The sequence below is a fragment of the Mobula birostris genome, chromosome 6 (genome assembly GCF_030028105.1).
Source record: "Mobula birostris isolate sMobBir1 chromosome 6, sMobBir1.hap1, whole genome shotgun sequence".
NCBI classification, from domain to species: Eukaryota; Metazoa; Chordata; class Chondrichthyes; order Myliobatiformes; family Myliobatidae; genus Mobula; species Mobula birostris.
In genome coordinates, this window is record NC_092375.1 from 118,780,070 (window position 1) to 118,798,048 (window position 17,979).

General features: G+C 43.7%; 1 protein-coding gene across 3 annotated transcripts in view; it reads left to right on the forward strand.

Moving 5' to 3' along the window:
• Positions 1 to 17,177, forward strand: part of trpm2 (transient receptor potential cation channel, subfamily M, member 2) — a 200,612-nt gene extending 183,435 nt beyond the window's left edge. For all 3 annotated transcript variants that reach the window (XM_072261153.1, XM_072261151.1, XM_072261152.1), the window contains 3 exons: positions 1,576 to 1,677; positions 6,763 to 6,864; positions 16,118 to 17,177. In XM_072261153.1, the coding sequence (XP_072117254.1) occupies positions 1,576 to 1,677; positions 6,763 to 6,864; positions 16,118 to 16,297 (384 nt within the window). In that variant the 3' untranslated portion in view covers positions 16,298 to 17,177. The remainder of the gene's footprint in view (positions 1 to 1,575; positions 1,678 to 6,762; positions 6,865 to 16,117) is intronic.
• Positions 17,178 to 17,979: the final 802 nt, after the last annotated feature.

Below are 17,979 nucleotides of genomic sequence, written 5' to 3' on the forward strand. Positions count from 1 at the left end.
ACAGGTACAGTGAAATACTTTGTTTTGCAAGCCATCTTTACATTCATCACATTGGTACCACAAGATAGTACCAGGGAAAGGCAATACAGTATGCAGAATAAAGTGTTACTTTTAGAGTGAAAGAGCAGTGCAAGTAGACAATCATGTGCAAAGCAAAGATGAGGTAGATTGTGGGGGCAAGAGTCCACCTTATCATACTAGAGTGGTTTGTGCTTCCAGACTTTTGTATCTCCTGCCCAAAGAGAGAGCGGTCCTTGACTATATTGGCTGATTTTCCGAGACTGCAAGGAACGTAGAGAAAGTCCATGGAGGGAAATCTGGTTTCTGTGGTGGGCTGAGCTGAGCTCACAACTCTCTGTAGTTTCTTGAAGTCTTGGGCAGAGAAATTGACATAAGAAGCCATGATGGTTCCAAATGGAAAACATTCAGTGGAGCATCTATAAAAGTCGGTGAGGGTCAAAGGACACTTTTCAAATTTCTTTCGACTCCTGAGGAAGTTAAGGTGCTCGTGAGCTTTCTTGGCTCTGGCCTCTACATGGTTGGACCAAGTCAGGCTGTTGATGATGTTCACACCTAGGAACATGAAGCGATCAACCTCTTGATCTCAGCACCAGTGATGTAGACAGGAGCATGTGCAGCCACCCCACTTCTGAAGTCAATGACCAGTCCTTTTGTTTTGCTGACAATGAGGGAAATGTTGTTGTCATGACAACATGTTATTAAGCTCTCTGTCTCCCTCCTCTACTCCGATGCTTCTTTATTTGAGATATGACTCACTATGGTGGTACCATTTACAAAGACAAAGAAGGAGTTAGAGTAGAATTTGGCCACACAGTCATAAGTGCGCAGGAAGTGGAGTGCAGGACTGAGGACACAGCCTCGTGGAGCGCGTGTTTAGAATAATCATGGTGGAGGTGTTGCTGCCGGGCCTTACTGGTGTGGTTTGTTGGTCAGGAGGTTAACGTTCCAGTTGCAGAGGAAGGTGTTGTTTCCTAGGTTTAGGAGCTTGAAGATTAGTTTTCTTGGAATTCTAGCATTGAAAATGCAGCAATAGCCGTGCTCATCTCTGGGACATCCGAACAGTGTGGCCACCAACGTGAGTGGCGGCCCAGGGAGATGGCATCTGCTAGAGAGTGAGAGAGTGAAGGGGGAGATGGAAACAGTACGCTGAAAGTGAGGAAGAGTGAGATACTAGGAAAGCTACACTGAGAGTGAAAGAGAAAGGGGTGGATGGAGAATGGGAAACTGAGAGTGAGGAAGGGAGAGGGTAATGTGGAACAAGACACTGAGGGCACTGGTGTTGCTCTAAACCAGACAGCCTACTGTCACAGGCTTACATCAGATCCCTTGAATGAGTTGCGGAGAATTCGAATCAAGATATCAGAATTCAGGTTTATTTATCACGAGTACATCAAAACATACAGCGAAATGCATAGATGGAGAGGGTATGCTGGGGGCAGCCCGCAAGTGTTGCCATGCATTCCGAAATCAGAAATTCAGCAGACAGGGTAGAGAATTTGGGAAAATACATCTGCAATTAATTTCCAGTAAACAATTCTTTATTTTACCACTCAGGGTATTCTGGAAGCTGGAGAGAAATTCCCAAAGCATCTGAAGCTTATATTAAACACAAAGATGATGAACATGCTTCAGAACCTACTGAAGGAAGCTGACGAGGTGGGAATTAAACTTTGTTGTTACTAATTGTATGGAGGAAACGCGGTCACAATCCCATGTGGATGTGATGCAAATTCACCCCTCGATGTTTCTACGGCCTCATTGTAGCGTCACTCCTCTCTTCTGAGGTATCACAAGCAAATTCCTTCCAGTGTCCATGCTGCAAAGGTGGATGAACCATCAGCACGTGCTTGGCAGCAGGTCACTTCCTGATATGTTGTTACCAGAGAAGTGATTCCCACACACTGTGGAATGGAGACTGGAGCTCCTCCAGTCAGAACTAACATTGACTAACATTACCTGGTGACGCAGGATGACCTCTATGCCAAAACAAAACAGGAATTGGGTAGGACCAGGTCATCCCAGAGCAAGTAGTCAAGTGGTCATGAATAAAGGTGGATAGTTAAACAGCTGCCAGAAGAAGACAGCTCCAAGAATATCCCCATCCACAACAATGGCTGGGCCCTCAGGTTAACCTTTATTTTTTAGAGATACAATCTGGTAACAGGCCATTCCAACCCAGTGAGCCTGCATCACCCAATTACACCCATTGACTAATGAATCTACTAACATATATACCTTTGGAATATGAGATGAGACCAGAGCACCCAGAGGAAATCCACACACACAGGGAGAATGTACAAATTTCTTACAGACAATGGCAGGAGTTGAACCCAGGTCACTGGCACGGTAAAGCTAACCACTATGCTACCATGCCGTCTTATAGCTTTCCATGAGTCACCCACAGTACATCTTGTTCTTGCATGAAAAACTTTAGTACTTCATATCTAAGCATTCTCAAATCTCTTCAGGCTGCAATATTTTGTAGTTTCACTCTATCCAAATAATAAATTGCTTTCCATTCTTCCTTCCAAAATCTATACCATCATTATTCCCAATCTGCCAACTTCCTGCTCTCTCACCTACCCTATCCATATCCCCTTCCTTCACTGTTCTACCTACCAGATGTGTTCAGTGTTGCCAGCTATCAACACGTCTTGCAAATTTAGTTACCATCCCCTCCGTAAGTATGAAGTTTAGTAATATCAAGTTTAGAGTCATGGGCAAATTTTGAATCCCACCCTGCACACGCTTAATCATTTCCTTCCTCTGGTCGACAATCCATTTGTTACCCTTTGTCTGTGTTTTCTAACCTTACCTAAATTCACTAAATTCTATTGCTTGAACCTGAACTTTTCATTTACGTGAACCAGCCTTTGATGTTAAGTATCCTCTAACCCTCCATGTTAGTGATTCAGACTCACAGAGAAACAGACCCTTAAACCCACCTGCTCCATTCAAACCAAAATTCCCATCTAAACAAGTCCTTCTTCCCCTGAAAACTCCTATCCATGTACTTTTTAAATGTTGTTACCGTATCTGCCTCACCTAATTCCTCTGGCAGCACATTCCATATTATAGGCCATGCTTCAGTTGCTCCTGGGGTATCTATTAAATTTCTCCCCTCTCACCTTAGACCTATGTCCTTTTTTCTTAATTCCCCAACCTTGGGGAAAAGACTACTCATTTTCCTTATCTATGCCTCCTTATGATTTTAAAAAAAACCTGTATAGGAACACTACTATGTTCCTCCTAGGTTCTAATGAATAAAGTTGCAGTCTGTTCAATCTCTCTCTATAACTCCACCCTCAAGTCCCAACAACTTCTCATAAGTCTCTTTATTTGCAGATTAATGGCATTTTTCATATAGTAGTTTGACCAATACTGAATGGAGCACTCCATCAGTGGCTTCACTAACATCTTGTGCAACTGCTACGTAACATCACAACCTCTCTACTCAGTGCCCTGATTGATGAAGACCAGCATGCCAAAAGCCTTCATCAGCGCCCTATCTGTGTCACTTCACACAGTGAGCTATGTGTCACTTCACACAGTGAGCTATGTACTTCTCGATCCCTCTGTTCTACACCAATCATCCACTGTAAATGGCCTAACTGCATTTGCCTTTCCAAAATGCAACATCTCGCATTATATGGATTAAACTCCAATTCTCATCCCACAACCCACTTACCTGGCTGATTAAGTTTCTGCTGGAATTCTTGATAACCTTCTTCACTGCCTACAATACCATCCAGTTTAGAACACAAAATACTCTGCAGATGGGGTCAAAGCAACACTAACAACACGCTGGAGGAACTCAGCAGGTCAGGCAGCCTCCGTGGAAATGATCAGTCAACATTTCGGGCCACCACAACGGGGACAGAGTTCCCGTTGTCCTCACCTACCACCCCACCAGCCTTCGGATCCAGCACGTTATCCTCCGCAACTTCCTCCACCTTCAACAGGACTCCACCACTAAGCACATCTTTCCCTCTCCACCCCTCTCCACTTTCCGCAGGGATCCATCCTCCGTGACTCGCTGATCCACACATCCCTCCCCACAGATCTCCCACCTGGCACTTATCCCTGTAAGCGTAAGTGCTACACCTGTCCCTACACCTCCTCTCTTGCCACCACTCAGGGCCCCAAACAGTCCTTCCAGGTGAGGCAACACTTCACTTGTGAGTCTGTGGGGGTCATCTATTGCATCCGGTTCTCCTGGTGCGGCCTCCTCTACATCGGTGAAACCCAATGCAGATTGGGGGACCACTTCGACGAGCACCTCTGCTCCGTCTGCCACAACAGACAGAATCTCCCAGTTGCCAACCTCTTCAACTCTGCGTCCCATTCCCATTCGGATATGTCCATACATGACCACCCCCACTGCCATGATGCTAAACTCAGGTTGGAGGAGCAACACCTCATATACCATCTAGGTGGTCTCCAGACCCTTGGTATGAACATAGAATTCTCCAACTTCCAGTAATTCCCTCCCCCTCCCTTCCCCTATCCCTATTTCACTCTGCCCCTCCCCCAGCTGCCTACTACCTCCCTCATGGTTCTGCCTCCTTCTACCACCCATTGTGTTTCCCCTATTCCCTCTTCACCTTTCCTGCCTATCACCTCCCTGCTTCCCCTTCCCCACCCCTTTATCTTTCCCCTCACTGGTTCTTCACCTGGCACCTACCTGCCTTCTCCTTCCAACCCTCACCCCACCTTCTTTATAGGGCCTCTGCCCCTTCCCTCTACGGTCCTGACGAAGGGTTCCGGCCCGAAACGTTGACTGATCGTTTCCACAGATGCTGCCCGACCTTCTGAGTTCCTCCATCCAGTTTAGGGTCATCTGCAGACTCACTAACCATGCCTTATAGATTCTCATCCAAGTCTTTGATATACACACAGTGGCCACTTTATTAGGTGTAGGAGTGGAACCTGCTGTAGCCCGTCCACTTCAAGGTTCGATGTGTTGGGCATTCAGAGATGGTCTTCTGCACTCTACTGTTGTAATGTGGTTATTTGAATCACTGTTGCCTTCCTGTCAGCTTGAACCAGTCTGGCCATTCACCTCTGACCTCTCATTGCAAGGCATTTTTGCCCATAGAACTGCTGCCCACAAGATGTTTTTTTTTGTTGTTTTTCACATCACTCTCTGTAAACTCTAGAGACTGTTATGTGTGAAAATCACAGGGGGTCAGCAGTTTCTGGGATACTCAGAGCACGCCATCTTGCACCAATAATCATCCCATGGTCAAAATCACTTAGAATCACATTTCTTCCCCATTCTGATATTTGGTCTGAACGACAACTGAACCCCTTGACCATGTCTGCATGTTTTTAGGTGATCAGTTGACTGGCTGAATAGATATTTGCATTAACAGGCAAATGTACAGGTGTGCCTAATAAAGTGGCCTTTGAGTGTAGATGACAAATAGCAATGGAACTCGCTTCAGCCCCTCAGGCCATCACTATTCAGGGCCTCCAGTCCAAAAACAATCCTTCCACCACCTTCTTCTGCTTACCAGCAAGTTAATTGTTTATCCAACTAGCTGACTATCTCTGGATCCCATGTCATCTAACTATCCATCTTAACTTCATCTGCTGTCCTGCTCTCATTGATCTTGAATACTTCTTTAACAAAATCCAATCAAGTTTGTGAAACATAATCTCTCATGCACAAAGCCATGCTAACTGTCTTAATCATCCCCAATTTCCCCAAGTACTTCTCCATCTTACCCTCAGAATTCCCTTGAGTAACTTACCTACCACAGATAGCAGACTTGCTGCTCTATAGTTTCCAGGTTTTTCTTTGCAGTCTTTTTTTAAAATAAAAGCACACCTACGACATTTCCTTAATGAATAAATATTCAGAAAGGTTAGTCAATCACAATTTGCCTTTGACAAGTCCATGCTGCTTTGTCTTCCATTTAAATCTCCTCAATTTCGCATCCAGACTAAGTGATTTATAACTTTAAGCAGAGTATCATGGGTTTCCCAACTGCTTTTGGGGTTTTCCTCCTGCACTCTGCCTCTGTAATTGCTCCTCAATTGACTCCATCTGTCACCTGACTATCTGCCTAAAAAATGAGTATTGTTGTAAGTGTTTTGCTCTTGTTGTCAGTTTTTAATCTTGGGCACATGTGATACACAGAGTCACAGAGTGATAGAGCACAGAACCAGCCCCTTGGCCCAAATGGTCAGGCTGACGAAGGTGCCCTACTAAACCAGGACCATATCCCTTGAAACAATATCCTATCTACAGTATGTCACTGTCCAAATACCTATTAAATATTGATTACTATACCTGCCTCACTGGCAGATCATTCCATAAGCTACACACACCTTCTGTGTGAAAAGATGTTCCTCGGGTTCCTACTAAATCTCTCCCCTCCTACCTTAAATCTGTGCCCCCCAGATCTTCATTCCCAATCCTTAGTAAAAAGACTGAGTGCATTCACCCTAACCATGCCCCTCATGATTTTACATACCTCAGTCTATAAGATCACCATCACACTCCTACACTACAGTGAAGTCCCAGCCTACTCAACTACTTTCCAGAACTCAGTCCCTCAAGTTCCAGCAAAATCCTCATAAAACCCCCGTTCACTCTATTGAACTTAATGGCATCTTTCCTTTAGCTGGTAATGAAAACCGAATACAGTTTCCAAATGTGGCCTCAGCGACGTGTTGCAGAATATTGAAGCTCAGCCCAATGATACTGAGATCAGAGTACATTGTGTGTTTCAGGTTTACACTGGATATGTGGATGACCCGAGGAACACAGATAATGCATGGATTGAAACTCGGGCCCTCAACTTTCATCTGGATCAAGACAATCCGCTCACAAATGTGAGTTGTTTATACCACAGTAATATTGTGTCCATGTGTTTCCAGTTGGTTTAGCTGCTCGGTCAAGGGTCTACAGGCACTGCCTGCAGTTAGTCTGCTCCACATGGAAGGTTAGCTGAATATCTTAGAAGTCAAGGAGTTAAAAAGCACAGAAACCATTCCTCTGTTGTCGCCAGTGCAATCTTCTATGTTTTGGTGTGCTGGGACAATGGCATCAATATGGCTGATGCCATTAGGCTCAATAAACCTATTGGAAAGGCTGGCTCTGTTATAGGAGTCAAACTGGACATACTAGAGGCTGTGGTAGAACAAAGGAGCCTACAAAAAATCCTGGCAATTCTGGACAATGTTTCTCCCCTTTACACACCACCTTGGCTGAACAGAGGAGCACTTTTAGTAACAGACTAAGACAACTGTGCTGCTCCAAAGAGCGATATATGGGGTCATTCTTACCCTCGGCCATTAGGCTCTATAATGGGTCAACCTAAAACCAGAGAAGTGATAACCTCCTCCTGTTAGACCGTTTGAGGTAACTTATTTTTTATTCTTTCTACTTCTTTTCTGATGTTTATATCTGTGCACTTGTAGCGTGACTGTGACACTAATTTCATTTGGGATCAATAAAGTATATCTGCCTATCTTCACTCAAACTCATTCACGCTGTCTTCCTGAGTTAATCCCATTCGCCTGCATTTGGCCCATATCCTTCTAGATATTTTCTATGCTGTCCTAAGCTTTGTAATTGTACCCAGTTCTGCCTCTACTTCTGGCACTTGTTCCATATGCCAACCACACTTCATATGGGACCGATGCACCCCTTTCCCCTTAAATCTATTCCCTCTAGCTTTAGAACCCCCTACCCTGAGAAAAAGACTGTAACCATCCACCTTATCAATGTCCCTCATGATTTTATGAACCTCTATAAGGCTACAACTCAGCCTCTTTCACTCCAGGGGAAACAGCCCCAGCGTTTCTAGTCTATTCTGATTACTTAAGTCTCCCGGCAGCATCGTTGTATCTTGTTTCTGCACCCTCTCTAGTTTAGGTACACTGTTCCTACAGGATGGCAGTCACAACTACACACAATATTTCAGGCACAGTTTCACCACTGTCCTTGAAAGCTGCAACATGACGTCCCAATTCTTGCACTCAGTGCCCGATCCAATGAAGGCAAGTTTTCTTCACCAATATGTATCACCACTCTGCTTGTACCTTGAGGTCTCCCTGTTCTACCACAGTCCCCAGAGCTCTATCATTCACTACCTCAGTCCTTCCCTCAATGCAATACTTTGCACTTGTCCGAGTTAAGTTCCACCTCCCTTTAGTTTGCTGAATGATCTAGATCCTGGTGTAACCATAGACAACCATATTCACTATTCTCTTCATACCACCAATTTTGGTGTGATCCATAGACTTAATAACCATGTCACCTAAAGTTGTTATCCAAATCATTAAAATTAGATTATGAGGGCACTCAGTCTTCGTTTATTGTCATTTAGAAATGCATGCATTCAAAAATGTTACAATGTTCTTCCAGAATGATATCACAAAAAACACAGGACAAACCAAGACTAAAACTGACAAAACCACATAATTATAACATATAGTTACAACAGTGCAAAGCAATACCGTAATTTGATAAAGAGCAGACCATGGGCACAGTAAAAAAAAGTCTCAAAGTCCCGATAGCCTCATCATCTCACGCAGACGGTAGAAGGGAGAAACTCTCCCTGCCATGAACCTCCAAGTGCCGCAAACTTGCCGATGCAGCACCATTGGAAGCACCCGACCGCAGCGGACTCTGAGTCCGTCTGAAAACTTCGATCCTCCGACTAGCCCTTTGACACCAAGCACCGAGCACCATCCTCTGCTGAGCGCTTCGATCCCGCCCTGGCTGCCGAGCTACAAGCAAAGCTGAAGACTCGGGCCTACCCCTCCGGAGATTCTGGACCACACAGTAGCAGCAGCAGCGAAGCAGGCATTTCAGAAGTTTCACCAAATGTTCCTCCGTGCTCTCACGTCCGTCTCCATCAAATCAGGATTGTGCATGACACCCTGCTTGATAAATAACGGACATCACCACCGGAGTGGCCGCTGTGAGCTGCATCGCGTCGCCATCTTCTCCTCCCTCCTTCACATGTTTATATGATAAAATATAAGATAAACAACAGTGGACCCAGTGTTGAGCCCTGAAGCATGCCACTGGTCACAGGCTTGCATTAAAAAACCTTGCTAAAGTCTTTGTAGATAACGTTCACCACCACCCCCCCCCCAACTGCATCACCACCAACCCCTTCGTCTTCTCTTCGTCACCTCTTTAAAAAAACTCAGATTTGTGAAGAATGATTTCCTATCTGCACACCTATGCTAACTATTCCTATCGGTACTTGCAAATGCAGATCAGTCCTGTGTCTCAGAATGCCCTGCACTGACTTCCCCATCACTGATGTCCAGCTCACCAGCTTATAGTTCCCTGTCTTGTCCTTGTAGCTATTCTTAAATAAAGGAACAATGTTAACTGTCATCAGTCTTCTGTACTTCACCCATGGCTAAGGAAAATACTAGTATCCCTGCCAAGGCCTCTGCAATTTCTTCCTTAACTTCCCACAGTGTGCTAGGATAAGCTTGGTGAAATCCCCAGGGTTTATGCATCTCTATGTGCTTCAAGACTTTCTGCATGATATCACAAACACGAGAAAATGTGCAGATGCTGGAAATTCAAGCAACACACACACAAAATGCTGGTGGAACGCAGCAGGCCAGGCTGCATCAATAGGAAGAAGTACAGTCGATGTTTCGGGCCCAGACCCTTCATCAGGACAGACAAAGGGTCTCGGCCCGAAACGTCGACTGTACTTCTTCCTATTGATGCTGCCTGGCCTGCTGCGTTCCACCAGCATTTTGTGTGTGTTGCCTGCATAATATCAATACGTTTCAGGATATCACTGATTTCTACTTTGAACTCTATCGCTTCCATGATTTCCATGGTAACTACAGATGAGAAACATTCGTTTAAGACTTTACATGTTTCCCACGGTCCACACGTTGATCCTTAAGGGATCTGATTTTCTTCCCGGTTACCTTTTGGATAGATAGATAATAATAATAATAAGTACTTCACTGAACATGTGGGAAATTATATTATTATAAATTATTATAGATAAATAGATACTTTACTGATCCCAAAGGAAATTACAGTGTCACAGTAGCATTACAAGTGCACAGATATACAAATGTACAAATATTAGGAGAAGTAAGAAAGAACAGAAAAATAAGTTACCTCAAACAGTGAAACAGCAGGGGGTCATCATGTCCCCAGCTATAGGTTGATTCATTATAGAGCCTAAAGGCTGGGGGTAGGAATGACCTCATATAGTCCTCTTTAGTCTATTACTAAAAGTGCTCTGCTGTTCAGCCAAGGTGGCATGCAGAGCATGAGAAACATTGTCCAGAACTCCCAGTTATAATTATAAAATATATTTTTTATGCTATACAAATAAATAAGATACAATGATGATTATTATAATCATACTGTTACGTACCCCGTAACTGGGTTGCCAAACCAGCAGAAATGGATCACTCAGTTGGAGTCTGGATTACTAGAACTAAGAAAGTTTTATTAAAGAAACAAGCAACACAGTACTCTAATCAAAAGGATAATAAATGCAACAGTTCAGCAATGATAAACACACATGTACACAGAATTAAGATAACAGGATCAATCAAGCTCTATCGTTGTCTAGGGGTAAATGACCAATTTCAAAGTGACACAAAGTTCTGTTCAATTTAGTTCAGTTCAGTTCGCAGTAATCGCTGCCATGGGAGATGGACAGTGGGGGGAAGGAGAGAGAGAGCAAAACGAATGAATATTCAAGACTTCCACACAGACCTTCGCAGTCAGCTTTCGGGCGAGTCCTTTGTGATGTCATCTGAGGTCACCGACCATGACCCCTCCGTTTCCAGATACGATCGTTTCCCTGCGGTGAACCTGGCACCCAGGCAAGGGTGGACACACACCAGGTTCCCGCCGATCGTGTCTTTCCACCCTGTGCATCTATGGCCCGGTACTTCCCACCAGCTTGTGAGAGACGCACCGCTTCCAGGGTCTTGTTACCTCGGGTGTCGTGTGTCCTGCCCTAGCGAACCTGTCCCTTTTTATCCCCCTGCTGGGGTATCGCCTGTCCATCACTTCAAACAGTTCAGGGTTCAAAGGGGGAGCCGATCTTGACAGCTCTCCTTCCTTCATTAACATCTCCAAATGCTGCTGCATTGTTTTCCTTATCTCTCTCTCTCCTGAAGACAGGTGGCAGACCAACTGTTGATCCCACTGGTGCCAGCACAGGACAGCTACACCTTAATCTATGTGTATTCTTGTCACAATACTTATAAAATCTTAAGATGATCTTAAGGCTGTAGCTCTGCAAGGCTTCAGTGAAGAGATGCTTCACTCAGAGAAAGAGAAGCTCGAGTTATTTTTCCTTCACTAGCTGCTCCAAGCTGCTCAGCTAGGTGGAGACAACAGGCAAGGTAGTGCAATGCTCCTCTGCAGGATGTGGGAAGGCAGGGAGACGTCCAGTACCCCAATCACTAAATCTGTGAGAAGTGCATCCAGTTGCAGCTTCTAACAAACCGTGTTAAGGAGTTGGAGTTCGAACTGGGTGAACTCCGGACTATTCAGGAGGCTGAAGGAGTGATAGATAGGATATGTAGAGAGGTAGTTACACCCAAGGTGCAGCAGACAGGAAAGTGGGTGACAGCCAGGGAGGGGAAAGGGGTTAATGAGCCAGTGCAGAGTACCCCTGTGGCCATCCCCCTCAACAACAGGTATATCACTTTGGATGCTGTCAGAGGGATGACCTGGCAGAGGAAAGTCACAGTGGTCAGGTCTCTGGCACTGAGCCTGTTTCTGTGACTCAGACGGGGAGGGGAAAGGAGAGACTTACTGCGATGATAGGGGATTTACTATTTAGGGGAACGGACAGGAGGTTCTGTGGGCAAGAATGAGATTCCCAGATGGTATGTTGCCAGGACAGTTAGCAGAGAGGTTGTGGAGGCAGATGTTGTTGAAGCCTCAGACAAAGTTAGGAATCAAAAGGTTGAACATGATGTGACAAAATTGAAAAAGGTGAATACAGGATTGAAGGTGTTGTATCTGATTGTGTGCAGTATACAGAATAAGGTAGATGAACTTGCAGCACAGATGCAGACTGGCAGGCATCACGGAATCATGGCTAAAAAATTATAGCTAGGAGCTTAATGTCCAAGGATATACATTTTATCAAAAAGATAGGCAGGAAGGCAGAAGGGATGGTGTTGCTCTTTTGGTAGAAAAAAATGAAATCAAATCATTAGAAAGAGGTGACATAAGGTTGAAAGGTGTTGAATCATTGTGGATAGAGCTGACAAAATGCCAGGGTAAAAAGACCCTGATGAGATCGCAAACACGAGGAAATCTGCAGATGCTGGAATTTCAAGGAACACACATAAAAGGTGCTGGATGTTGCCTACAAATTACAATGGGAGATAGAAAATGCATGCCAAAAGGGCAATGTTACAATAGCCATGGGGGCTTCAATATGCAGGTAGATTGGGAAAATCAGTTTGGTGCTGGATTACAGGAGGAGAATTTCTGGAATGCTTGTGACATGGCTTTATAGAGCAGCGTGGTTAGGCCCACTAAAGGATCAGTTATTCTGGATTGGGCGTTGTGCAATGGACCAGAATTGATTACAGACCTTAAGGTTAAAGAACCCTTAGGGGCAAGTGACCATAATATGATCAAATTCACCCTGAAATTTGAGGAGGAGAAGCTAAAGTCAGATGTATCAATATTACAGTGGAGTAAAAGGAATTATAGAGACATGAGAACGGAACTGGTCAGAACTGATTGGAAATCAACATAAAAGCAGAAAAAGCAGAAATTAGTGGGAAGTTAGAGGATTGGGAAGCTTTGAAAAAATATCAGAAGGCACAAATAAATTGTCATTAAGAAGGTAAAGGTGGAATATGAAAGTAAGCTAGCCAATAATACTAAAGAGGATACCAAAAGTTTCTTCCGGTACATAAAGTGTAAAAGAGAGGCAAGCGTGAATATTGGATTGCTGAGAAAAGGCGCTGGAGAGGTAGTAATGGGGGACAATGAAATAGCAGACAAACTGAACAAGTATTTTGCATCAGTCTTCCCTGTGGAGACACTAGCAGTATTATGGAAGTTCCAGATGTCAGGGGGATGAAATGTGTGATGTTACTATAACTAGAGAGAAAGTTCTTGGGAAACTGAAAGGTCTGAAAGTGGATAAGTCACCTGGATCAAATGATGTACATCCCAGAGTTCTGAAAGAGGTAGTTGAAGAGATCATGGAAGCATTAGTAATGATCTTCCAAAAATCACCAGATTCTAAAATAGTTCCAGGAGACCGGAAAATTGGAAATATCTCTCCGCTCTTCAAGAAGAAAGAGAGGCAGAAGAAAGGATACTGTAGACCAGTTAGTCTGACCTTAGTGGTTGGAAAGATGTTGGAGTCGATTATTAAGGATGAGGTCTCTGGGTACCTGGAGGTACATGATAAAATAGGCCTCAGTCAACATGGTTTCCTCAAGGGAAAATCTTGCCTGACAAATCTGTTGGAATTCTTTGAAGAAGTAGCAAGCAGGATAAACAAAGGACAACTGATTGATGTTGTGTACTTGGAATTTCATAAGACCTTTGACAAGTTCCCACACATGAGGCTGCTTAACAAGCTACAAGCCCATGGTATTACAGGAAAGATCCTAGCATGGATAAAGCAGTGGCTGATTGGCAGGAGGCAAAAAGTGGGAATAAAGAGAGCCTTTTCTGACTGGCTACTGGTAATTAGAGGTGTTCCACAGGAGTCTGTGTTGAGACTGATTCTTTTTATGTTATATGTCAATGATTTGGATGATGGAATTGATAGCTTTGTTGCAGAGTTTGGAGACAAGATGAACATAGGTGGAAGGGCAGATAGTTTGGAGGAAGTAGAGGATACAAAAGGACAGACAGATTAGGAGAATGGGCAAAGAAAAGGAATACGGTGTCGGTAAGTGTATGGCCATGCACTTTCGTAGAAGAAACGAAAGGGTTGACTATCTTCTAAATGGAGAGAAAATACAAACAACTGAGGCACAAAGGGACTTTGAACTCCTTGTGCAGAATTCCCTAATGGTTAATTTGCAGTTTGAGTCTATAGTGAGGAAGGCAAATGTAATTTTAGCATTCATTTCAAGAGGACTAGAATATAAAAGCCAGGATGTAATGATGAAACTTTATAAAGCACTGGTGAGGCCTCACTTAAATTACTGTGAGCAGATTTGGGCCCTTTTTCTTAGAAAGGATGTGCTGAATCTGGAGAGGGTTCAAAGGAGGTTCAAGAAAATGATTTCAAGATTGAGTGACTTGTCATATGAAGAGCGTCTGTTGGCTCTGGGCCTGTATTCACTAGAATTCAGGAAAATGAGAAGTGACCTCATTGAAACCTATTGAATGGTGGAAGACCTTGATAGAGTGGATGTGGAGAGGCTGTTTCCTATGGTGGGAGAGTCTAAGACCAGAAGACACAGCCTCAAGAATAGAGGGACGTCCTTTTAGAAAGGAAATGAGGAAGAATTTCTTTAGCCAGAGGGTCATGAATCTGTGGAATTCTTTGGCACAGGCAGCTGTGAAGGCCAAGTATTTATGTACGTATATTTAAGGCAGAAGTTGATAGGTTATTGATTGGTCAGGGCATTAAGAGATACGGGGAGAAGGCAGTAGATTGGAGCTGAGTGGAAAATTGAATCAGCCATGATGAAATGGCAGAGCTGACTTGATGGGCCAAATAGCCTAATTCTGTTCCTATATCTTATGGTTTTATGGTCTTATGGTCTTACATCAGAGCCTCCATACCAGGTGGTGAGTCAAACTACTCTCCATTGTACATATGTAGAAATTTTGCTAGTCTTTGGTAACACAACAAGTTCTTCTCAAACTCCTCAGCATGGCATCTTTGGGATTGTATCAATCTGTTGGGCCCCAGGATAGATCTTTTGAGACGTTGGCACCCAGGAACTTAAAGCTGCTCACGTTTTCCACTGTTGAGGGGACTGATGTGTGTTCCCTCAACTTCCCCTTTCTGAAGTTCACAATCATCTCCTTGGTGTTCCTGACATTGAGTACAAGGTTGTTTTTATGATACCCCTCGATCAGCCAATCTGTCTCACTCCTGTATGCCTCCCTGTCACCATTTCAGATTTTGCCAACAGCAGTGGTGTCATTACAAATTTATAGATGGCATTTGAGCTGTGCCTACCCACATAGTCATGAGTATAGAGAGAGTAGAACAGTGGGCTAAACACACATATTGAGTTGAATTGTGACGAGGAGGAGTAAATGCTGAGTGATCACTATAACTCAGTACAACTAATGCTAAAACCCTGTGGGGAATGACCACTGGACTCCTTCCACTACCAGACGTGAAGGGGCAGAGAAGGGTGGGGTACCCTTTGAAAAATGAAAAGATTATCTCTTCCAGGAGTCACAAGGGGGACAACGGTGCTATGTTTGTTGGTGTTACCCTTCTCTTTAATGAATCAGAATGAGAATCAGGTTTATTATCATTGATATATGTGTTGTCAAATTTGTGTTTTGCAGCAGCAGTACTCTGCAATACATAAATATTATAAATTACAATAATAAATATATTAAAAATGTTAATTAAATAAGTAGTGCAGAAAGAGAGCAAAAATAATGAGGCTGTGTTCATGGGTTGGTTCGCTGTCCATTCTGAAGTCTGATGACAGAGGTGAAGAAGCTGTTCCTGAAACATTGAGTGTGGGTCTTCAGGCTCCTGTACTTGGTAGTAATAGGAAGAGGGCATTATCTGGGTGATGGGTGTCCTTAATGATCACTGCCACCTTCTTGAAGCATCACTTTTAAAAAGTGTCCCTGATGCTGGGAGGCTAGTACCCATGTTGGACTGGGCTGAGTTTGCAACTTCCTGCAACATTTTCCAGCCTGTGCAGTGGCTCTTCCACACCAGACTGTGATGCAACCAGTTAGAGTGCTCTCTGTGGTACACTGCTGAACGTACCAAGCACGAATATAGTTTTTTTGCACTATTTCTATATATTAATTATCACATATAAAGTCTGAAATTTAAAAATGTACAATCCCTGCTGCCATGTGGGTGTGTTGGGGCTGTGGGCAGCTTCTAGTGATGTGAAACTGATCCCCCTGCCTGTGCCTCCTCTCCGACAGGCTCTCACCAGTCGAGACGGGTCAGAAGCTAGCAGCGAGGTCAAGCTGCCCCTCCTGCAGAATGGCTCGGTGAAGGAGGTCGAGGTTAAGTGGCAGGTGGTGGAGCAGGGGGTGCCAGTGTGCATGGTCTACAAGGACTACCTACAGACTGTGGCAGAGATGCGCTCTGCCCACTTCTAATTCCTGGAAGACCAGTTCTGAAAACAGCTGAGCACGGGAATGTGTTGAATACCACCAAAGAAAGGCATGTGGAAATTAATCTTGAAGCTCTGATCTCATCATGTGCTACTATAAGAAATACCCAGCGTAAAGGGTCCTCTTTGAAACTGGTGCCAAACATTGTATTCTATACTGTGACTTCCACTGTAGGGAGGACCACACCATGTAATCATTAACTCCTCTGCTTCCCGAGTCTTTGCAGTATTAAGGGAAGTAAATATTGCACAGTGAATCTTTGCACACTGGTAGACACAAACAAAAGGCAATATCTGACCTGAAAATCAAGAAAACTGCGGCAGGTCAGGTCACAGCTGTGGGAAGAGAGAAACTAGGTCAGCACTTCTGTCTGGAGAGTCTTTGGCAAGTCTTGAGGAGTCTCTTCCCGCTATTGTGGCTGGTCCTGCTGAGTGTTTCCAGCATCTTGTTTTGTCTAGCCGCCCCAACCGATGACAGCACTAAGAATGATCAAATGCAGCTTGAGAGAAAGGGATTCTGAAAAGTGTTCACTTTTAAATTAATAGTGATTATAAAGTAAAACATTCACAATTTCAAATGGATTTTAATGGTAAATTGAGCGTTGATCATGAAGAATTTTGATGGAAACAGTAACAGGTAATTATAAAAGGCTCTTAATAGTAAATGTTGCCAGGTGATTATAAAGAGATTTTAACGGTCAAAGTTGAGCTGTTAATATTCACTGTGAGGGAAAATCTGTCTGTTCCCAAATCTGTAACTTCTGCAATTCTGAAACTGAAATTGATTACTAATCAAACTAATTGTTTGCAAATGCACACCAATTGTCTTATTATTCTTTCTTAAGAAAAAAAAATAAATGTCTTCCAGCCTGAGAATGTTGCTATTTGATGCTTCCAAGCCCAAAATATGGGCAGATATATGTGTAATGGACACGTCCAGGATGCCTACTAGTCTCCAATCAACAAAATGCTCCTGGGAGAGAAATTATCGTTACAATGCAGCGCAATTTATGGTGGAGGTACATCCAGAAGTGGAGTTGACAGTGGTGATGAGGGGAGGCTATCTTCAGCCAGGAGCCTCCAATGCAATTGGCCTCTGTTGGACAGTCTCCCCCTGCCCTACTTGTGCTGCACCCTGTAAGGCAACGTAGGGTTGGGGTAATGAGGTCATGAGGGCAAAACTTAGGCCTACACAAATGTAGTTTTTAAAAACTTTAGCCAAGCTCCAACTTTACCATTAATTGATTTTAAATAAAGCTTCCAAAAGCGTCCTTATACGGTTAGGGTGGTGAGGGGTTTCATAAAGGAGATTTTTTCACCTCCCGAAGTGTGTTAATAATGGAGTTTTATATTCAAGGATGAGAAGAGAAACAGAGTCAACATTTCAGGTCAGAGAGTCTCCACCCACCAACGTGGCCAGACATGCTGGAGTATTTTTGGCATTTAATTTCCACTAGCTGACCCAATCAATGTCAGTACTGAGACTGATCAAATTAATGCTTACTGCAGCATGAAAGAAAGTAATTCTAAAAAGCCTTCACTTATCAGGGTTTATTGATCCCCAAATTGGATACTCAATTCCCCCTGTCAACTAAACATTTTATGAAATCAAGATGATTGATCTGAATTTTTAAATTTGCTGGGATCATGGTTGAAGATATGTCAAAA